The sequence below is a fragment of the Sorex araneus genome, chromosome 9, assembly GCF_027595985.1.
Source record: "Sorex araneus isolate mSorAra2 chromosome 9, mSorAra2.pri, whole genome shotgun sequence".
Taxonomy (NCBI): Eukaryota; Metazoa; Chordata; class Mammalia; order Eulipotyphla; family Soricidae; genus Sorex; species Sorex araneus.
The window spans coordinates 64,416,033-64,439,258 of record NC_073310.1 but is presented as its reverse complement, the minus strand read 5'-3'; the positions used below and the strand labels follow the sequence as shown (position 1 = coordinate 64,439,258).

Genomic DNA, 23,226 nt, shown 5'->3' with positions numbered 1-23,226 from the left:
CCAAGGCCAAGTGCAGGGAATATGCTGCCACTTCTTGGGTCAGACCCAGGTGGGGAGCAACGCCGGGAGGGGGCGGGGCAGAAGCATGACGTGAGCCCTAAGGCGGGTGGAATCCGAGCCATGTGAATGGCTCACGTCACAGCAAAGTGCCAGCGAGACGCTGTGGAGCCAGTGCCGGGGCGGCAAGCAGGAAAGGCCACGCCCCGCGCTGGGACCAGCTTCTCCAGCCCCGCGCTGGAAGCACAGCATGTGCTAGCGGCCTGTGTTCGCAGGAGCAGGACAGCAAACCCAGAGCACTGTGGGGTGTGGGAGTGACCACACAACTGTGCCCTAAAACTGGGATTCCCGTCCTAGAAAGAAGCTCATGTCAGCAACTAGCTCGCCAAAGGTTTGGGGGAGCAGCACGATGGGCCTCTCAGCTCTTAGGAATCGCTAGCCTGTGGTTTTTCCTTTCTTTTTTGCTTTTTGGGTCACACCTGGCTATGTTCAGGGGCTACTCCTGGCTCTGCCTCAGGGATCACTCCTGGCAGTGCTTGGGGGACCATAAGGGATGCCGGGGATTGAACCCAGGTCGGTCACTTGCAAGGCAAACACCCTCCCTGTTGTGCTATCGCTCTGGCCCCTGTCCTGTGTTTTTTTTTCTTTTTTTCTTTTTGGGTCACACCCGGAGATGCTCAGGGGTTACTCCTGACTCATGCACTCAGGAATCACTCCTAGCAGTGCTAGGGGGACCGTATGGGATGCTGGGAATCAAGCTTGGGTCGGCTGCTTGCAAGGCGAACGCCCTCCCCGCTGTGCTATTGCTCCAGCCCTGCCTGTGGTTTTTAAGACTATGAAACAGCTAGAAAACTGGAGCTTTTTATGTTCAATAGGAAAAATCTTGAGAACCATAAGGGCACTGGGCCTGCTGCTTGGAGGACCGGCGTTTGCCCTGGTAGCAATTTGTTGGAGGTCTGCATCTGTAATGTTAGAAACCGTAATGCAAATATTTTCCTGGGCTGCATTTTCCCGCAGTGATGGAAATGTAAATGTGCTTTTACCTGTTGGTGGTAGAGAAACGCTGTCCAGTCTTTCATCACCGTCAGCTACCTCTGCTGGTTACAAACATAAAACACAAATCTCATTAGTTTCGGGACGCACATTCATTTTACTGAGTACAGTAATACGATTTACAAACCCCAGTATACATAATAGCTTTCACCTTTCTTCTCCCTTCAATAGGCTCACATTACAGATTCCAGTGCCGTGTTTAAATAAAATATATTTTAAGATGTGATATAGTCGCTTTTCTCGGATACAATGGATTTTACACCTTACAAATCTTATTCTATCAATCGCTGGTAATTCCAATCCATTTTCACTCATTTGCCTTGTGCTTAACACTTGCCCAGAATCTGGGGTGAATTGTTTAAATATGACATCATTAAAGGGCGGGTCAGTGAACTCCTGGGGAAGGATTGTACTTGTTACGCCCGGGGCCATTTCGGCGAACTGGGCTTAGGAAATATGGAACAAGGGTCTTTCCTTGGAGCTGACCAGAAATTCAGACCCTGGTGTTGCTAGCCTAAATGCTCACCATTCAGTCATAAAGAAAAGCAGGAGGAAGGAGCCTTTCTTCAAGAGATGCACTTTATGTTTCCCTGTTATCTGCCACAACTCCTCGGAAAGCGCCTTGCATGCTCACAGTCCATTTGTGTTTTATTATTATTATTTTTTCTTTTTGGGCCACACCCTGTGATGCACAGGGGTTACTCCTGTCTCATGCACTCAGGAATTGCTCCTGGCAGTGCTCGGGGGGACAATAAGGGATGCTGGGAATCGAACCTGGGTCGGCCACGTGCAAGGCAAACGCTCTACTTGCTGTGCTATCACTCCAGACCCCCCTCTGTGTTTTAAAAGAAAGTACAAACCATTACCCTTCTCTGATGCTTTGATCTTTGTACACGTTTCCTCCGGACAGTTACAGAAAAGGGGGTGCCCATGAGGTTCAATAACTCTGGGCTTGTCAGTCTTCCAACAAGCTGGGACAGGCTGGCACATTCCCCAAGGCCACTGTGATGCGCCCTGTGTCCCAGCGCCCCTGCCCCCTCTAAAGCACTGCCCTCGGCCGCCCACGGTCAGGCTGCATGGGCGGGGGCCCACTGGGCGGTTTCTGTTTTCACTGCTGTCACTTTCAGACACAGTTGGGGCTCAGCTACGGCTGGCAGCGTTCAAAGATTCCCACTCTCGCTCACACCTGACATCGTGTCCTCAGATGGCTATAGGCGGGCAGCAGTAAAAGGCCCAGCGTCTGCGGGCTGCTAAGTCGGCCCCAAAGAGGGAGCACTGGGAAGAGATTCTGAGAAGAAAGCACTAAAATCGATGATGGAGATGAGCATTTAGCGGCAGAAAGCATGCGGCTCAAGCTGCAGGAGGAAGGGCAAGACGAAAGCTCTGTGACTAGGTTTCTCGGTGAATTGCCGAGATGTTCACAGCGCTTCCAAATGGCAGGCGTAGAGAAAGTCTTTAAATTGCTGGTTTTTGAAAAGCGAATTAGAGGGCTGAGTGATAGTACAGCGGGTAGGGTGTTTGCCTTGCCCACGGCCGGCCCAGCTTTGATCCTGGGCATCCCATAGGGTCCCCCAAGCAATGCTAGGGGTAATTCCTGAGTGCAGAGCCAGGAGGAACCTCTGAGTATCACTGGGTGTGGCCCAAAAAGAAAAAAGAAAAAAAGACTTATTTAGGCGCCAGAGAGAGAGTTAGAGAAGATACGGCGCGCGCCTTGCACACGACCTGGGTCTGATCCCCACTCCATCTAGTGCCCTGAGCACAGAGCCAGGAGTAAGCCCTGAGCACAGAGCCAGGAGTAAGCTCTGAGCCCAGAGCCAGGAGTAAGCTCTGAGCATCGCCGGTGTGGCAAAATAAATCCTATATATTTAAAAATATTGAATGTAGGATTTATTCTTTTCTGGTGAGTAAGACAGTTTTTACTGGAACTTATTTAGAGACGTGCGGGGGGAGAGAGAGCAGTACGCGTTCGAGAGACCCCCCACTTCTCCGGTGGAAACAGGCCAGGGAAGAGCCGCAGCGAGCAAGCGGGACGGCGTTCAGGGAGACGGGCTGAGGGCCTCTCGCTAGTCCCCGCTGGAGCGCTTGGCTTTCCGATTGGTCTGAGTGGCTTTGGGCAGGGAGATGAACAAGGGGCTTGTTTCACTGGGATTAAAGAAAACCTTCAGGGGCTGGAGAGATAGCACAGCGGGTAGGGCGTTTGCCTTGCACGCGGCCGACCCGGGTTCAAATCCCAGCATCCCATATGGTCCTCTGAGCACAGCCAGGGGTAATTCCTGAGTGCAGAGCCAGGAGTAACCCCTGTGCGTTGCCAGGTGTGACCCAAAAAGCAAAAAAATAAATAAATAAATAAATAAATAAATAAATAAAACCTTCAGAAATACTGAGCGATGATACCTTCCATCTCTCACCAGAGGAGTGCTTTATCTACACGGCCATTTATCGACCTGTCATTAAACTCCCCCAACCCCTGAAAATAAACCCATGGAATTTTTTTTCTTTTTGGGTCACACCCGGTTATGCACAGGGCTTACCCCTGCATCTGTACTCAGGAATTAGTCCCGGCGATGCCCGGGGGAACACACGGGATGCTGGGAATCAAACCCAGGTTGGCCACATGCAAGGCAAACGCCCTCGCTCTGGGCTCTGGCCCCTCCCACGACAGCTTCAGTTTGCTTTACACTTCAGCAATGCGCTGAGTTATACTTTGCATGTATAGTTGCTTTTCATCTGGTTATAACGTGTGTTCTTTGCATCTGCGTATAAACAGATTATCCCTTTGTGGCTAAGCTAGACTCAGTTTTGCTGCTGTTTTGGCTTGGGGGCCACACCCGCCTGCCCTCAAGGCTTGCTCCTGACTCTGATCAGGCATCACTCCGCTGGTGCTCAGGGCCCTTGCACAGTGCGGGGGCTCTTCTGGGACTGACTGTGTGCAAGGCAAACGCCTTAATTCCTGTACTATCTCTTCAGCCCCATGCTATGTGCATTTAAAAAAAAATGGCCTGTGTCCTGACATCACTGGGGTGTTCCAGGTAACCCCGCACCCCCAGGCCCGAGCAGCACCATTGAACCCATGATCTGGTTGGCCGAGGACTGGTGGGAGGGGTCCTCCGACCTCCTGAGCACAGTTTCGGGGAATCCCCCCAAAAAAGGTCCATGCAATCAAATGCTTTAGTAAGAAAAGAAAGAACAAAGAAATATATATTAAGACATAATTATTATACATAAGTTATATGGTGCTGTATGAATAGGACAAAGTGTCGTGTTGTCTGAATTTAATTATAACATCGGTCTATAATAACAACAAGCTCAAAATCTTTCTTCCCTGGTGACAGGCAAGTTGTGAAATTTGGAAAAGATGGAGCAAGTTCAATAAAAATTTAATAGCACTGACAACTTTACTCCTAGATCTAATATAGACACAGGCACACACACATTCAGCGCTGAGGAAATAATCTAATGAAAATGATAAAAATCCACACCAGGAAAGAAATTATTCCAGTTACGGGAAAAAAATTATGACATGTCACGAGAGCCCAAATGAATTTCTATTTGGATTCACGTAACCTTTCAAATCTGCACGGGGCGTTTCCATTTTTCACAGGCGCAGGCAGTGTGGACTCCGGAACCAGTGGGCTGGTTAGCTTTGCCCCCTTAGAGTCACACCTAATTCCAGGACCTGAGCCAATGAGGATAAATCAGGGTGAATGTGCAGAATATCTGGAGACCCTGTTTCTACCATCCCAGAGACTGAAAAGAAGCACGAGAGTGAGCAGGATGATTGACCCTGGGCCCCTGGTTTCTGTCTGTGTGGTGAGGAGCATGCTGGCTGGGGGCTGGGACCTGCTCTGGGCCGTTTAGGTGTACACGGGGCTGGGCACAGCCTCTCCCGGCAGGTTCCTGCCCTCAAGGCAGAAAAGACGTGGCCAGGAGCCAACCCCAAACGCCGACTTGGGTCATCCCCACCCGGGTGTTGACGGTGAAAGTGTCCTGCAGCAAACACAAGGCCGAGTGTACGTGGCCAGGGAGAGGTGAGTGTGTGGGAAGGCTCTGGGGGGAGGGGACGTGTGGGCGCGCTGGGGGCCCGGTCCCGTCCGCAGAACTGGGCTTCCCGCCTGTGCAGAACAGAGCTTTTCAGGAACTGCACACGAGGTGGGATTCGGTTGAGGACTGTGTTCTCTGGACAGTCTGGGCGGGAGAGAGATCCCCAGGGAAGCCTGAGGGTTTGCTGGGGCCAAGGGGGCAGAGGCCAGGCTGGACTCAGTCGCTCTCCGCATCTGGAATAGGGCCGAGGGAGAGCTGTGTTTCTGCAGGAAGTCCACGGAGTTCGGGAAAGTGGCGTCTCAGCGACACTCCCTGCCCCAGTCTCGGGCATGACACCAGCGGGGTGTCTCTGTGCATGAGGACAGCTTCTCTGAGAGACAACAGCGAGTAACCGTGTCTCTCCTCCCCTTTTATGTCTCCTCCCCTCAGTTTCCCTGAGAGCTGGACACGTGGGTCCTGTAGGAACGTGGACCCCTTGTCGTCTGCTAGAGCCACACGTCCCGGAGCACGTCCTGCCCCATCTCTGCAGCACCCACACGGGTAGAATCAGAATTCTGGGTCCAGCTGGCTCTGTCCTGCCTAGTCGCAGGAGGGCCAAGAGTCCCTCACTCTCTCCTTCAACTCTCCCAGCCCCCCGGAAGCGGGAGAAGGGACCAGGCACGTATGTGTCTGTGGGTACCACAGGGAGGAACGGGGGTTGCCAGGGAGCAAAGCTGGGTTGGCCAAGTGCAAGGCAAGCGCCCTAACCACTGTACTATCTCTAAAGTCCCTTGTACGGTTATTTTTAATCCTAGCAACCAGCATCTTTGTATTAAGTCATGCAATTCCAAGCAAACAAAAATAAGTAAGCAACAGAAGCAAGTTAGACAGAGACCACGCTCCAGCTGTAGGCACAGAGAGATTAGCAACACGTTCTGTCTGTCTTGTTAAAGGTAAGCGGCACCGTGTCATTTTCACGATTTAATCTTCCAGTCATTTCAAAATGCACTGGAGTAAGACTTTAAAAAAAAATCCATGGTGCATTTTACAGAAGCTTCTCCTTCAAAAGACAAGAGCCAGTGCCGGGTCCAGAGCAGAGTCCAGACGGACAGCCGGAGAGCTCCAGAGAGGGCCTGGAATTAGTCTTTGTGGTGGATTCATACCTGAGCCTCTTTTTAACCTTCTTCTGGCCAGTTTAATCTGATCCTGCAGGATCTGGACCCAGTCTCTCGGGCCAGGAAGTTTATCCACATGATTAGCCGTACAGTATTTTTCTGTGAAGACTGAAAGAAAATGCGAAATATTGTTACTTCAACACACAAAATATGCAGATCTGAAATAGGAGTACATCCTAAGGAAACAGTCTATTCTAGAGGATGTCAAGTTCCGTGGTGCTTGTCAGTATTCCAGGGGACCCTGCATTTGTGGAGACAGAGCTTGATAAATGAAAGCAGCCGTGGATAATACTAAGTCTTTCTTAGTGTCTGATTTAAGCACCAGATGTCGAGTTATTAGCATTTTGTGGAAACTAGTCTTTCTGCACCTCTGCACTCGTGCATATGTGTGAACAGAGAAGGAAAGAGCTTCCAATCGGGCCCACTGGCCCCATGACAGTGCTCAGCAAATGCATTAAAAGTTTCATATCTGGGTTCATTCCAAATTGAATGCAAAATCGTACCCGAAAGAAAAAAAAAGGAAGACTTTGTCATGACGTCTATGAACTCAATCAGTACTCACATCAGCATCGTGCAGTAAAGTTAATCAAGTTCCTGGTCAGGGGCCAAAGAGAGAGTCCAGTGGGTAGGGTGTTTGCCATGCGTGTGACTGACCTGGGGGCCTGGGCTTGATCCCCAGCATACAGCCCCCCGAGCCCCACCAGGAGTGATCCCCGACCAACACCCCAGACCCAAAGTGCTTCAGACTGCTGCTAAGCCACACTCTTCACACTGTCCCGGTCCCCAGGAGACAGCCAGTGATGACGCACAAAGATATGATGGAGAATCGTGTTGGGACAAAGGGAGGCAAGACCATGAGCTCGTGAAAGCCATACCACGTGTGACCGCGTGGACGGACGCTGCTGCTGAGGTGTCCGCCTCCCTCTCCACCCCGGGCATCTGACATCTGTCTTGTCATCTTACTCTCCGGAAGGGCGGGACCAGAGGCGCAGTCACATTGCATTGCCGACTTGGTCTTGAAAATATTGGTCATTTTCAAGTTTTTAAAGGCTTCCCTTAGAAAGGAGTAACAGTGGCGAATCTTGGCAGCTTTAACGATAGAAAGCTGCGTGTTTTCAGTGCAGTGAGAAACAAATGTTCCACTCGAGTGAGCCAAGCTAGTCGCATTAAACCTGGCAGAGAAGGTTCAGCTTCTACCACCGCCTAAAGAGCTAATTCAAAGAGACCAATTCAGAAGTCACCATGTGGATCATGAACAAAGTATATTTAGCAAAAAACACATTAGGAAACATGTTCAACTAATAGGTCAGCCAAAGAATGTTCACAAACATATGCTCAACCAACTAAAACAGACAAACTGTCGAAAAGCTGACACTTGATAAAACTGGCGTGTCATTACACACTTAAACACGCACACCGGCAAAACCCTTTGGGGAAGTAGGATGGCAAGCTATGATGAGACACACGAAAAGCTCATGCCCTGGGTAAGCTTTCTTCTAGAGACGTATCTTTAGGAATCATTGAAAAAGAAGGGGACAATGAGATAAACATGTAAATAACCAGCTGGGCAGGAAGAGACGGCAGAGGGAGAGGAGACGTGAAGCATGGGGGCAGCGACTATGGCCACCTGGGTGAGGGGATGTTAGGCTGGAACGGACCTGAGCCATTCTAGTCAGTTCTAGATAGTTCTAGGTACTTCCCCTCCAGCTCTTTGCTGCAGGCATTTTCACCACACACATATTTGCTGCGTGACTGTTTAGGCAGTTTTTCTGCACAAGAAAAAACAACAGGGTTGGCAGTTTAGTTGCGTTCAGGTCTGTCTTAGAGGGGATGGTGGTACTTCTCACAGATGAGACTAAGGACCCAGGACCGAGTGTCAGACACGAAGTCTTTACACTGTAAAGCAGTCTGCTGCGAATCTTTCCCAACTTCACTGGAAGTAAAATGAACAGACAGGATGTTTATTTCTTATCATTCTGCAGAACATTTGGCATGGGGACCAGCCCTGCTCTCTGGATGCATTAGAATGTTGCGTGAAGTAGAGGCCTTTTGAATTCAACACATTCTTGAAGCCAGGTGCTGTGCCAAGTACCAAACAGCATTCAAGAACAAATGCTGTTGCACCCAACGGAGAAAAGGACCAGATTCAGCTAGGGAAGTGACTCAAAGGCTGGAGCACTTGCTTGGCATGTGGGAACACTAGGTTTGACCTGACCACCAACCCCCATGCTGGACACTGTCCCTATGGACTGCAGGACACGTCCCTCAGCCTCCCACAGGAAAAGAAAATGGATCATTAATGCTCTCACAGCTGCAGGCTGGGTCCGAGAGATAGGACAGCTTGCCTTGCATGTGGCTGTCCTGGGTGCGATCCCCGGCATCCATATGGTTCCCTGAACACCACCAGGAGTAATTCCTGAGTGCAGAACCAGGAGTAACCCCTGAGCATCATCGGGTGTGCCCCCCCACAACAAACAAAAACCCACAACCCAAAACACCACCACAACAAAACTAGACCAAACCAAACGTTTCCGTTGCTGGCTGCCCGTTTCGTCCTTGCCAGAGTCAGGGAACCCTGGGTTTGGGTAAGAGTAGCGATCACTGTGCTCTTCACAGACGGCTTCGCAAACCACTAGGCTCTCCTTCCCAGGGTCAGGGAGCACGGGAACCAAATGTTATCATTTATGGAAAAACTGCACTGCAGCCAGTGAGACAGTGAGGATACCAGCGGTGGAGAACTTCCAGGTGGGGACCAGCACAGTGCCTGGGGCGGCTCCTCCTTCCTGGGGCGTCACGGGCTCTGCTACACCCAGAGGGGGAGGCAGCTGAGAGCACACGTCACTCGGAGGAGCAGAACTCTTCCTTCGGGCGCCGCAGAAGGGGGGCACCACTCGGCTGCCAGGCACAGACGTAGCAGTGAGAACGGCAAAAGCCAACACCGTGCCTGGGAGGACGTACCGAGCGCCCGGAGCACTGGCTCGGAGAGCCAGCGAGGCCCAGCGTTGTGAAGGAGGGGACAGCTCAGGGGACAGCCAACGACTTCCCACCGCCCGCGCTGCCGCCTGCTGTCTGGGAACACGGGCTTCCAGGGCAAGGCGGTGCACTCGGGAAGACTCTGGAATGACCGGCGTGGGGAGGGCTGGGAGGGCAGCAGGGCCACAGGCTCCGAGCAGTTCCCGGCACGATGCTGGGCCGAGGCTGGTGGCCTCCATGGAGGGCCCAGACACTCAGCAGCTGGGGGGCAGAAGGGTCTTCCACGAAGCTCTTCAGAGGGCAGCGGGCCCCGGGGGTGAGAGGACAGGCCTCCTGGAGGAGGGAAGACCGCAGAAGACTGGGGGTACCCGGGCGGGGGCGCCGTCCTGCCCAGCACTAGGGGCCAGACAACTTTTGGGGTCTTCATTTGTTCTGAGCCCCTCGGTGTGGGAGCAGGAGCCAGTAACATCTGCCACCTAAGCCTGTTTCCCTCCGCAGCTCCTCACGGAAGCCAAAAGGCTGCCGGCTTCCCCCCGCAGATCAACTAGGGGTGAGGGGCTCCCGAACAGATAGGAAGTCTTAATTAATAGAATTTATTTAAAGGACACTATTGAGTATATTGCAGTGCCCACAATCATGTTTCCTAATCAGAGAATTGCCGACTGGTTCCTAGAGTCCTGTTTTAACGAAGAGGAAAAATAATGTTTGTACTTAGCACCTTATTAGTTTATATGAAAATGTGTACCCAGAAATTGACTGAATACATTGTCTTAGCAGGTAAACATCTACTTTCCTTGTAATATTATTTATATAATCAATTTCCATGGCAACCCCTCTTTCCTGACATTCTGAAATGCATGTGTTCAAATTAGCGCACATTAGAAGGAGTGCTTCCAAATTAGCACGGCGGGTTTGGGTCCTGCGGCCGCCGGGTGGGTCCCGGCATGTGTGCGGCAGCCGCCAGGAGCCAGCGCTGCGTGGGGCGGGCGCTGGGCGTGCTCTGGGAGGGGTTCGCGGCGGAGAGTCCCGAGAGAGAATCTGCAGGGGAAGCACCCTGTCTGTCCTTCCTGAAAAGGCAACAATGTTACTTTCCTTTATCTGGTGGGTAGAACGGCCGAGCAGTGGTCAGGGGTCTTTGGGGAAACTTCCAGCCATGCCAGACAACTCAGACAGACGCCTCAGTGCGGAGGCGGGTGGGTGCCGTGCCAGGGAACACCAGGGCCACCCCCAGGGCCAGCACTGAACCAGGGTCCCACACATGGCCCTTCTGGGCGCGTCTTGCCAGCCCCTGGGTTATTTATTTCCTCTCTTTTCTTTTTTTTCCTTTATGGGTTACACTTGGCGATGCTCAGGGATTACTCCTGGCTCTGCACTCAGGAATTACCCCTGGCGGTGCTCAGGGGACCATATGGGATGCTGGGAATCGAACCCAGGTCAGCCACTTGCAAGGCAAACGCCCTACCCACTGTGCTATTGCTCCAGCCCCTATTTCCTCTCTTTTCAATGAAAATGTAGAGGTTTCAGTAAGAAGCCAGGGAAATCTGTCTCCCGGGTCCCTGAGACCTCTGACGGCCTGTGCTAGGCTTTCTGAAAATACCTGTATAAACAAATATTTCCACTGGGTGAATTCCTGACATTCTATTTCGTGAACTCCATCCAAGCTTCAAAGAGACTTTTAACCAGGCTGCGCACGGAAGATGAACTCCCGTTCTCTGCAGATCTGTGCAGATGTGCCTTGGAACAAGGTCCAGAGCCTGCCCTTGTATTGATCTGGAAAACGCTCAATAGGCCAGGTGAATAGAGGTATCGATGGGCAGAATATATTTCCCCTCTCTGAATCTACAGCCAAAGGTCAAGCTGTTATCCGGGCGACAGTGACATTAGGAGTAACGCTGTGAAAAGAGGCAGTGCCCCAATGCGCTGGCCTCCCTCTTTGTTAACGCGTCACTACGGATGATAGAACCGCCACTTGCTTTCGTCCTTAGCATGCAATAGGTCCGAAGAAACATCTCTCCATTCCCCTTCTCAGTACATTAAGGGGAGGCAGGGGATGAGTTTAAACAAGTCCCAGTAACGTGAACAGAAAGACTGAGGCCAAGAAGTGAACGCAATGAAAGAGGTAAAGCACCCACTCTGCAGAGCGTAATCCAGGGTCCCGAGGCACGGAGTGTCAGCGGGGAAATGGCCGGTGTTCAGTTGGACCTGGACATGAATAATGACTTTCTCCGCTGCCTGCACTCATTTGAACAGTGCCCTTTAATTGTATATAAATAATGGAGAAGCCGCCCCAGGAAGGTGGCACTTGACAGCCTCCTGGGTGGACACACGGCACAAGGGGAGGGCACACGCCAAGAACACGCGAGAACACTCGAGAACACAGCTGACCGGCCGGGGCGTCCCCAGACCGCTGCTCCTCTGTTGGGGCCCAGGGATCTGGCCACTGGGCAGAGCCGAGCACGGGTCCCCACAGGAAGTCGCTCTCGCAGACCCTGGGGAGGCAGGAGGCTGCGGGCAGGACTCCTGTCATCAGTGCTCACCGGGAGAAGACTGACCAGCGGTGCCAGCCCAGCTCTGAGACTGGAGCTCGCCACGGGGCGAACAAGGGGTCGGCATGAGGCGGAACTGAAAGCCAGGTCCTCACTGGGTCTGCCCAGCATCTTGCAGGGGGCTGGCGACAGGGTGGGGCACAGAGCTCCTCGCTGCCAAGGGGGGCGCCGGGGAGACAGTCTGCACCCTCCTCTTTGCTCGTGCCGGCTGCTGCTTGGTCAGGTGACGCGGCCCCCAAGCTCAGCACCTTCTGTCTCGCATCGCGTCAGAACAACAACCCAACAGAGCTCGTACTGCGAACGTCACGCCGCAGACGACGCGGCCAAAGCAGGGGAAAGAGCTGGCCCCCAACCGCGCAGCTCAAAGAGATTATTTTCCACATAAATTATTTAATTCTTAATTAAGTTGTAGATGAGCCCGTGGACTCTGCAAAAGAAAAATGACTGAACTCCAAATATAAGCAAATCAATAGCGAGTTAATAGTTCCACGAGAGCTGTGAGCATTGGTGCTATTTTCAGGGACAGGAAACGAGGCCTGGTGGACGTGGGGAGGGCTGGAGAGGGCCAGGCGGGGCTGGGAGATGCCCCAGATCCAGAGGCCAGTTGGCCTGGGGCAGGGAGAGGAGCGGGTGCTTGGGCGCGGGTGGGCTGGCGCCGTTGGTTCTGACACCAAGGACTCCAGCCCACCTGCTTCTAACAGATCCTGGATTTTCTTTTCTTTTCACTTTTTATTTTTTGGCTCTTTTTGGGTCACACTGAGTGATGGTCTGGGGTTACTTCTGTTTGTTTGTTGTTGCTCTTTGGGTCACACCGGCAATGCTCAGGCCTTGATCCTGGTTCTGCATTCAGGAATTACTCCTGGTGGTGCTCAGGGGACCATATGGGATGTTAGGAATTGAACCCGGGTTGGCCACATGCAGGGCAAACGCCCTCCCCGATAGCTCTTGGTGCAGCCCTAGCTCTTGGGTGCAGAGCCTGGATTTTCACAAATGCTATCCTGTGCATCTTTCTCCAGTTTTCCAGACTGGCCATTTATAAATCATTGCTCGGATGTCCTTTTCAGTGATTCATCAACATAACACACGCAGCGGCCGAGTTTCTAGATGAGAAAAGGAAGGAGCAGGACTATGGTCTCGAGGCCTTCCGGAGCGTCCTGGGACTGTCCTCGAGCCATTTCCCACCTGTGCAGGGCCAGAAACTCCGTCCAAACCCTGGGGGGCCGGGAGGGGGGTTTCACCCACTGAGGACCAGCTCCCCGTAACTCGAGCTAGAGAGGACTAAGTAAATTCGGGTGGCAGTTGCAAGGGGCACCGTCTGCCTGCACTGAGCAGCAGAGTGCCTGGAGAGCACAGGGTTAATTAACCCTAGGGCAGTCCCGTGGGAAGGGGCCACTCGTGGCCCCAGCTGCCCGGCCGGAGGGGCGGCACTGCTCAGGCCTGGCCCGGGCTGCAGACTCAGCGACTCAGAGGAGGAACAGGGAGAGGGGACGAGGCAGTGGCATCTGGACCTGGAACTAAGGACGCAGGGGGCCCCGGTGGGAGTGTCGCGCCGGCCAGACCCGGGAGGGCAGAGCTGAAGGTGGAGGGCGGGGGCTGTGGGAGCAGAGCGAGCCCCCGAGGCAGGTGGGCCGTTTCCCCCTGCAGACGCGCGGCCCCGCGGAGCTGTCAGCTCCTCTGCTGCAGACGCCGGGGAACGTGGCCGGGGAGTGAGGCTGGTTTCTGGTCCGGGTGCGAAGGCCGGTCAGCCGTCTCCACACCATCGCGGTTCAGGACGTCCCGGCAGACTGTCTACAGCAAGTCAGTGAGGCCCGTCACGTCAAGACGTTTCACTATGGAAACGCTCCAGCGAGTGTTCGCGAGCGCCCGTCTCTGGTGGCCGGGGCTGTCGGCGCTGGCTGGAGGGTGGCTGAAGCCTCAGGTCACGGGTTCTTCACATGAGACAGCCACGGTGCTTGCTGCGTGGTCACACGCCCTTTCTTGAGAGATTTCTCTGCAGCATGCGACGCCGTGTGCCAGCACTCGACCTCGAGTCAAGCCTCTTTCGGAATTGCAGTCGGCTCCTGCCATATTCCCCTCGAACCCTGCCAGGGCTCTCTCCGCTCATGCCGTATCCTGGACCCTTTGTTGTCAGTTCAGTGGAGTACTGCTCACGCCTCTTCCTGAGGGGCTGGGTCCCCCCGAGGGTCCCATTTCTTTGCTCCTCCTTGAACAGCGACGGCTCCCCTGTGCACGTTTATTCTCCAGCTCCGGTTGCTCAGTGAGACCCGTGGGCTTGCTCCTAGGCCCAGCCCCCCCGTTCCCGCCCCAGAGCCTTGCTCTGCTCGCCTTCAGCCCCTCCAGCGCCTGCCGGTGCTGTCGCTCTGGGCTTCTCCCGTGACTCACAAACATTCTCCGTGGCATCTGCAGTGCTGAATCCTTCCCAGAAGGTTTTCAGTGGACTTGGCCCAGGTCCTCCAGAGGAACTGCCAAGCTGGCAGCTGCAGCAAAATGCCTTTCTTTATTATTGTATTATTCTCTTAAGTTTTGGGGCCACACCTGGCAATGCTCAGGGGTTACTCCTGGCTCTGCATTCGGGAATCCCTCCTGGCGGTGCTCAGAGAACCATCTGGAATGCCGGAGATTGAGCCTGGGTTGGCTGCGTGCAAGGCAAGCACCTTACCACTGTACCATCGGCCCAGTCCTGAAACGAATTTTATTTTTTGAACAGCGGTCTCAATAATAGGCTCAAATGATCCAGTAAATCATGTGGGCACCCGGCTGTTTCGCAGGCTTCGCTGTCTGCCGGTGGAGAACGGGCAGAGCGGAGTCGGCACAACGGGCAGAGAGTGGAGTTAGCACAACTCCCCCGAAGGCAGGGTCTTCAGGATGGTGTACGAGCGTCTGTTTCAGGCTGGAAATCCTCATCAGCCGCATCTCCTGACGAGGCGGTCACCCTGTCCTTTGAAGCTCTGGGGCCAGCACCACCCTCCAGCCAGAGGGGAGCGTCACCCACAGGGAAGACTTGCTGTCAGTGCGAGCCCGTCACTGGCGCCTTTGGGCGGTTTCCGGCAGAGCCCGCTGTGGTCCCAGCAACACTAGTGTGCTAGGTTCAGTTTCCTGCCATCTCTGCTGCCTCAAGCTCTCCCTCCGTCCTCAGCATCTTCACCTCTTTCAGCCTTTGAAGGAACGAGGAGCGTTAGGGCTCTGCTCTGGACTCAGTCTTGCGTTGGCTTGAGGGACTATCATGTCTGGTTGGACCTTTATTTATTTATTTACTTATTTATATTTTTTAAATTTTTTTGCTTTTTTGGGTCACACATGGCGATGCTCGGAGGTTACTCCTGGCTCTGCACTCAGGATTCACTCCTGAGTGCTCGAGGGACCATATGGGATGCTGGGAATCAAACCCGGGTCAGCTGTGTGCAAGGCAAACGCCCTCCCCCCCTGTGCTATTGCTCCATCACTCCAGCCCCTGGACCTTTAGTCTCTAACCTTCGAACTTTCACCTTAGCTGCAGAAATGGCTGTTTCACATTACTGTCCTGTGCTCCCTGGAGTAGCCATTAAGAACCTTCTAGAACCTAAGCACCTTCTAGGATCTCTCTTTTGTGCCCACACCACGGTGGCAGGTGCTGTCTGGCACAGGGGCGTGGCCGTTCAGCCCACCCCAGTGTCATGCCGCTCTGCCAGCCCCCGGCAGTCTGTCACTCCTGTTCCCGGTCCCAGTGAGAGACACGCACTGCCCCCTCCCCGACCCGGACACGTGGGTGAGAGGCCAAGCCGGGAACAGGCGCCGATACAAGCGCCAGCACTCAGGAGTGCAGTCTGCCACGTCTCCGGGCACTGTTTGCAGCACCAGAGCAGCAGCGCCCTGCGCACAAGGCAGCCCAGCAGATAGAATGAGGATAAAGCAAAAGCTGAGATACGGCAGGAGATTGCACAGTGTGATGTGGGACACGAAGAGCAGGAGGCAGGGGAGAGGGTGGGAGGGCTGGGCATGTCTCCTGGACGGCCTCCCCAGGGCCCGGGGTGACCCTGGCTCAGAGGCATCATTCTCCGCAGGGGTCAGGAGCCTCTCTGTTTCGCTTTGTTTGGGGCCATACTCGGCGCTCATGCGTGGCTCTGGGGACCCGACAGTGCCGGGGGTTGGGGCCCGGTCTGGCGCGTGTGAGGCAAACGCCCTCCCCGCTGTCCCAAACTGCTCCGAGCGGCCCAGGGCCAGAACCCCCAGGTCTGGCTTCTCACCCTCTGAGCCCCGGCCCTGCCAGGCTGACGGGCGCATCTCTGCTGCCACAAGCCTTCCTGTACCCAGTTTCAGGCACACGCCGCCCTGCCCGAGGCCGCGGGGGGCTGAGACTGAGCACGGGGCCTGCCTCTCTGTGCTGAGGCTGACCAAGAGCAGTTCCAGCGCTGGTGATTTCCCCCCTGCACCCGGCCTCGCCCCTGCGCGGAGAGCAGCCCGGCTCCATGCAGGAGGTGCTGGCCGGGACGTCGCGAGGACTTTGGGAACAAACGGCCCCTTGTCCGCAAGAAGCGCTCGGTGAAGCGGAGGGAAGGCAGGAGGGGAGCGAGCAGGAGGGGGTGGCCCAGCCTGGAGTTTCACACACACGCAGAGAAGGAAGAAACTTCCCCAGATGCGTGGGGGAGGCCTGGCCCTCACAAAGAAACAGGAGTCCTGGGCGGACTCTCCAGGCCGCCCCTCCCCGGGTCCCCGCCAGCCCAGCAGACTCCAGTCCAAACTGTCATGCCCAGTTTGCCACCGGCTGCCATCTTAGCGCACCAACAGCCCTGGCCCAGAGACTCCCAGCTGAACCCCAAAATGGATTAGTGCCACACAGAGATGTCTCTGGAACCCAACCACTTACAATCGAGAAATTTACATTTACAGTCGTGGCCATGTGAGCGCTCATGATATTCAAATAGCGTCTGCCACTGGTGGGAAGGCTTGAATAGTGGTGGGAAACTTCGAGCAAAACATAATGCCCAAAATTAGAGAGAGAGTATTGGGGAAATTGCCTGCCGTGGAGGCAGGGTGAGGACTGGGATGTGGGTGATGGGAAACGCCCTGGTGGGGGGACGGGTGCTCCATCATTGTATGCTGAGTCTCAACGTGAAGCTCCGTAACTCCATCTCACGGTGATACAATTAAAAAAAAAAGTAATGTGGAGTTTATGCCCAATTCAATCATCTTCATCAGTGGCTGAACAAATAGCCGTACTCCTACATTATTAGGAAAAAAAAAGGAAAAAATAGGAAAATCAAGTCACGGGCCCGAGTGAAGGGTCAGGTAGGAAGCCTGTGGGTCGAACGGAACCTGTCACAGGGCTGCACAGCGCTGAGGGGCGCGTCTCCACCGGCGGGGAGCACTGTCCAGTCTCGCACGGAGGAAGGGAAGTTTCCTCAGAAAACTCCAGGTGTTGGGGCTGGAGGGATAGCACAGCGGGGAGGGCGTCTGCCTTGCACGCAGCTGACCCGGGTTTGATCCCGGCATCCCATATGGTCCCCTGAGCACTGCCAGGAGGAAGCCCTGACCGCAGGGCCAGGAGGAAGCCCTGAGCATCGCCAGGTGTTGCTCAGAAACAAAACAAAAAAGAAAACTCCAAATGCCTGGACCTCAGGCAGGCTCGGGAGCTGAAGTTACACCCTCCCTGTTACTGAACGTGTCCTGGGCCCAAGAGCAAAGGAAATGCAGACTCCCTCTGAGGGGCGCTGGAGAGCTGGCCTCCGAGGAAACGGCACAGGACGGTTATAGCACATACGAATCCACCGCAGGCCCGGGGCCAAGTAACCCAAGAAAAACAGGAGCAGATGTCCAGTGACTTAGAGCAATGGGAGGGAAATAAATCCACTGAAAGTGGTAAATGAGGGGCTGCAGAGATAGGACCGCGGGGAGGGGGTTTGTCTGCACGCAGCCAACCCGAGTTCAATCCCCAGCACCCCATATGGTCCCCCAAGCACCGCCAGGAGTGATTCCTGAGTGCAGAGCCATTAGTTATCAGGGGTAGCTAATCCCCGAACACTACTGGGTGTGTCCCAAAAAAGCCAAATAAATAACTAAATGAAGTGATGAATGAGGGGTTGGAGAGGTTGTACAGATGGTAGGGCGTTTGTCTTGTACTCGGCAAACCTGGGTTTGATATTCAGCATCCCATACGGTCCCCTGAGCACCACCAATAGTTGTTTCTGAGTGCAGAGCCAGGAGTAACCGCTGAGCACTGCTGGGTGTGGCCCAAAATAAAACAAAAACAGAGATGAATGCTGGGGGCTGGAGTGATAGCACAGCAGGTAGGGCGTTTGCCTTGCACACGGCGACCAGGGTTCGATTCCCAGTATCCCATATGGCTCCCTGAGCACCGCCAGGAGTAATTCCTAAGTGCAAAGCCAGGAGTAACCCCTGTGCAACGCTTTTTGGGTGTGACCCAAAAAGAAAAAAAAATGAATGATATCAAAGAAGGACTTAAAGCATCAAGAAAAGAAGGTTGATTTCAAAAAGAACCAGATGGAACTTACAAAAAACATAGTCCCAGAAAACTTAAAATCCTAAGGACAGGCTAATCATGAAATTAATACCCACGATTAGGGAGTTGGAGAATTACTCAGAATGCAGCACAGAGAACAGGTGGGAACAGTAACAAATTAAGAAATGTGGCGGGCAGAATAAGACGGATCACTATAAAACAACAGATGTTTCAGGGTGGAGAATGAAGCAAGAGCAAAACCTGAAGAATCAGAACACAGAACCTTCCACAGCTGGTCAGTCACCAACCGCTGGTCTCACAAGCCCAAGTCCAAGCAGACTGGCAAAAGCAAGTCCACCCCTAGACTGACAAGGAGGAAACTGGGGCGTCTCAAAGTCACGGAGATCATAAGCAACACACGTGTGCCCAGAGCAAGAGACCGCCTCTCAGCAGTGGCGGGGCCTGAAAGGCACAGGACGGCGCTCCGGGGTAAGTAACCTTGCCAGTCATCTCCTCATCACCTCATAGTGAGGGCGGGTGAAGGGATGTCCAGGCTGACGACTGCAAAGGACACGCCCCAGGACACACTCACAGCTGCGTTGAAGACGACACTGAAATTAGGAGGAAGCACAAACCGGCAAGGGCACGTGACCACCAGATATTAGGGTCCATCACGGTGCTGAGCTAATGAAGTGCGTCGAACGGGCTCAGAGGAGAGCGAGTTTATTGTTTTAACATGTGTGAAGTGGGTAGGAAACAGCCCAGGAAAGGAATGGACTGAGAAGAAAAACATTTCAGTCCCGTCCCCACATTTGTTTATTTTGCTTTTTGGACCACACCCGGTGATGCTCAGGGACTATCCTGGGTCTGCATGCAGGGGACCGACCATCTGGGGTGCCAGGGACTGAACCCGGGTTGGCCGTGTGCAAGGCAAATGCCCTATCCACTGCTCTCTCTCTGGCCTCACTTCCCCACACGATAGGCCCATTTCAGGTAGGTGAAAGGCTGGAATATGAAACTTAAAATTTTAAAACTCTGTTGAAAAATAAAAAACAAAGAGGAAGAATATCATTATATTATTAGAGGAAGAAGTTTCTGAAAATGAATGCTTGCAAGACACACAAAGCACAAAGAAATCTGTTAAATCAAAACTTTGTCATGATAAACGACATCATAAGCAAAGTTCCACAAGTTGGAAAACAAGAAAAAATATGCATAACGTATAACTGATGAAAGAATTCATGTAAGACAATAAAAGCACAACCTGATGGAAAAATCCAAGACAGGTAGAAATTAAGAAAAAAAAATCAAATAAAAAACCAAAGGAGGAAAATCAAATAAAAGCCATTCTATGAAATGATGCTCAATCTCAGTAATCTAATTTTTGTTTTTCATCACCCCCAGTAAAAAATAAAAGTTTTTAGTCTGGGCTATTGGCAAACATTAGAATAAAAATAAAAGGGTTTCTCACATGTTTCTGGTGGGTGCATAAGTGCTCTCAGGCTATTAGTCTGATGACGCTGTGGAAGTTGCTGCCCTGTGACTCGGTTCCATAGTGGTGTCCCCGACAGACCCTGTGCTCAGGGGTCACTCTCTTCTCTGTCCTTGGGGAGATAGGTCCCTGCCTGGGATTGCCCGGGGTGGGTTCTGGGGCTGTGGGCAGCCAGGGCTGTACTACCCCCGCTAGTGACCTCACTTGCCTTCTCAACAACTCTGCTTTGACTTGGACCAAAGAAATAAAAAGGATGGATGAAAAACAAAAATTAGGTCCTAAAGGGGCCGGGATGCTAGTACAGCGGGTTGGGCTCGGTCCCCAGCTCCCGGCACGGCCCATGGGCTGTCCAGGAGTGACACCTGAGCACAGAGCCAGAAGTAAGCCTGCGGACTGCTCAGACCGGCCTTCAAATAAAAATATATAGCCTGAGCCCTGCCATCCATTTCTGACTGAATCAGATTTGGCATAAAAAAAAAAAAGTCTTCTTGTTGTTTTGTGCAGGGCGGAGCCCAGGGCCTCACACGCATGGGGCTAGAAGCTAAGCGTTGGCTTTCAGTTTCATTTTTGCTTTTGAGACACACTCCCCAGGGTGCTCAGGGCTTACTCCAGGCTCTGCACACAGGGATCACTAATGGGAGATCTCAGGGGATCGAACCGAGTCAGCCAGGCGCAAGGCCCGACCTGCTGGACTCTTACTCCAATCCCTGAAACACGAAGGCTGGGTGTGGCTCAGCCGTGGGACGCAGGCCCGGTCTGGTGTGAGGCCGAGCTTGATCCCCAGGACCGCAATGTACGTACAACAAGGTCAAGAAAGCACAGTAACTGGTGAAGGGACGGGTGTTTGAGCATTGTATAACTGAGACTTAAACCTGAAAGCTTTGTAACTTTCCACATGGTGAACTAATAAAAGAAAGAAAAATAAATAAATAAATAACAAAAAAAAATTAAAAAAGAAAGCACAGTAACAGGAGCTGGAACGTACTCGTGGCTGAAGTTAGAATATGCACGGGGCTGGAGCTAGCACAGCAGGTGGGGCATTTATTTGCCTTGCACGAGGCCGACCGGGGTTCTATTCCAGCATCCCATATAGTCCCCCGAGCACTGCCAGAAGTAATTCCTGAGTGCAGAGCCAGGAGTGACCCCTGTGCAACGCTTTTTGGGTGTGACCCCCCTCCCCCCTGCCAAAAATGAAGTTCGAATATCCTGCTGAACCATTGCCTCAGCGCACTTGAGGGCTGTCTGGGGGCCAGAGTCAGAGCTGACCCCAGCAACGTCTAATCCTGGGCGCCGACCTTTGGATGGGGCAGCTTGAAAAAGGCCCAAGACAGGGAACTTTTATAGAGTTAATTAAAACCCATTCCCATATACTAAAAGTTAACACTCCAGGCTTACTTCTAAGAATCCGGACTAAACTTACTGAACCTTGCAATTTCTGAGCTGAACTGAGAGTTTAAAAATTGTCCAGGCCATACTTTCTCTGCTGTGTTTTCAAGAGAAGGTAGTGTTTCAAGATCTCAAATGGCAGAGAAGAGTAACTCTGCATTCCTTTCATTAACCCCACGCCGGTGGGACTTTGAGGTTTGAACAGTCTTGTTTAATCAGGATTCTGGAGGACTGGCGGGCGGGGGGGGGCAGCGGGAAGGAGACAGCTCTGGAACCCTTTTATCCAGCCTCTACAATGGCAGCTCTGTCTAACAAGAAAATGCCTTCAGAGGTTTCTCAAATTAAACCAAGTTAGTTTTAATTTACTTCCACTTAAGAAAGCCCGCAGAGGAGCTCACTTATAATATAACTATTGGGAAATAATAACACTCGGCTTGCTGTGCCAGGTGCACCCGCAGTGAACACGGCCGGGTATCTCCGGGCACTGCACTGCGTCCGCGGGCGAGAACAGGCTCTGTGTGAGTGGAGGTTTAGCCTGCGTCTACCATCCTACTCCCTGTGACCAAAAGAAATGTTTCAAATCGTGGCTGTCCAGACACTTTATTTGCAGGGCACTTGGTAGACCAGAAACTGAGAATTAAGCCAAGTAAAAAGGCAGAGCCTGAGAGAGGCCAAGGGCCATCCGAGCCCACGGGGGCAGGGCCCGGGCCACCACTTGGCTTTTCTCTTAGAAATGAGCTGGGAGTGAAGACTGCTCCCCCTGACTGCCTTTAACACCGGCAACTTCTGGCTCCAGGAACTTTCCAGATCCTTCAGTGAGGAGGCCCTGGGCTCACCCTGGCAGGAGGCCTGCAGGGAAGTGTAGGAGTCAGTGAGCAGATCCGGAAGCAAGGAGCCTCCCTGTCCCTCCGAGACGGCCAGGGCCGGCACTAGGCAGGACGGGATTTTCTAGTCTGTTTGAACGGGGCCAATCCTGCTGCTTGTGGGCAACAGGAGGAGGGGGGCTCCCAGTGAGGCTGGTGGCGAAAGCTTCTGGAGCTCTTCCTGGGTGCTCTGGGGGGCGCCAGAGGGTCTGAGGCCGAAATGCCAACCACACGTAGGGCCCGGCCCAGAGGGGTGGGGAGCAGCTGTGTATGCAGGACCCCCAGGTTCTAGAAGGAAGACCCCCAGTTCAGGAGAGAGTGCCACATGCCCCCAAGCTACCCTCTGGCTGGGAGCAGCCCCTGCATACCACCAAGCCCCCCCCCCTCGCAAAAAGAAAAAAAAACCAAAATATAAAATCATCAACAACAGCAAAACACACCTGATGGGTAACTGCACTGGCAGGGAAGAAGCTGAGCTTGTGAACGCTGTGGACGGCATCCTCAGCCTGGCTGTGCGGCCTAATGTCTTGCTAATATTGACTCTTTGGGGAGGTTTGGTTGTGGTTGGCTCTATGTTGGTTGAGGGTGCTAAGGATTTTTTTTTTTTGGCTTGTTTTTTTGAGGGTCCACATTCGGCAATGTTCAGGGGTTACTCCTGGCTCATGCACTCAGGAATTACTCCTGGTGGTGCTTGGGGGACCATATGGGATGCTGGGAATCAAACCTGGGTGGGGCTCGGGCAAGGCAAGTGCCCGAACCCCTGCAGGACTGCTCTGGTCTGGCTCTATTTACTTTCCCAAGGTGATTTACTCCCCGTCATGCGCGAAGGGACCAACAGCCATTTCTTGCATTCTGTGCAGGTTGCTCTTTGGAGTTCAACTGGGATCGATGCTTTCAGGGACCCCAGCAGATACAAGATTGGCGCTCTGATCAGGACCACCTTGAGGCTTCGGACAGACCAGATGGACGGGGTGTCCAGTTGCTGGGCACCCTTGGACCAGCTGCCGCTGCTGCTTCTCCTCAAACGTGCAGCCCTCCTTGTCGAATTCCAGCCGCCTTCTGCGGCGTGAAGCGGAGGTGTGTGGAGCGTCACTCCTTATTCTGGCCGCACAGATCGAGGCTTTACACTTCCTTCCTTTCCGCTAAGACACACCGACCGCCTGATCCCTCCCTCTGCTGCTTCCTGGCAACCCTGCAGCTGACGTTAGTGAGACGGGCGGCACTGTCTCAGGGGCCAGCGGACAGGCACAGCGGACAGGACTGACCGCAGCCCCCAGGGAGAGTG

The 23,226-nt window shown here is 53.3% G+C and overlaps 1 protein-coding gene across 3 annotated transcripts in view; it reads right to left on the bottom strand.

Moving 5' to 3' along the window:
* BEND7 (BEN domain containing 7) overlaps positions 1-23,226 on the bottom strand; it is a 79,501-nt gene that overhangs the window by 4,064 nt on the left and 52,211 nt on the right. For 2 of the 3 annotated variants that reach the window (XM_055147565.1, XM_055147567.1), the window contains 2 exons: positions 6,234-6,353; positions 1,041-1,094 (listed from right to left, as the gene is read on the bottom strand). In XM_055147565.1, coding sequence (XP_055003540.1) covers positions 1,041-1,094; positions 6,234-6,353 — 174 coding nt within the window. The remainder of the gene's footprint in view (positions 1-1,040; positions 1,095-6,233; positions 6,354-23,226) is intronic. The other variant, XM_055147566.1, reaches the window with a different exon arrangement.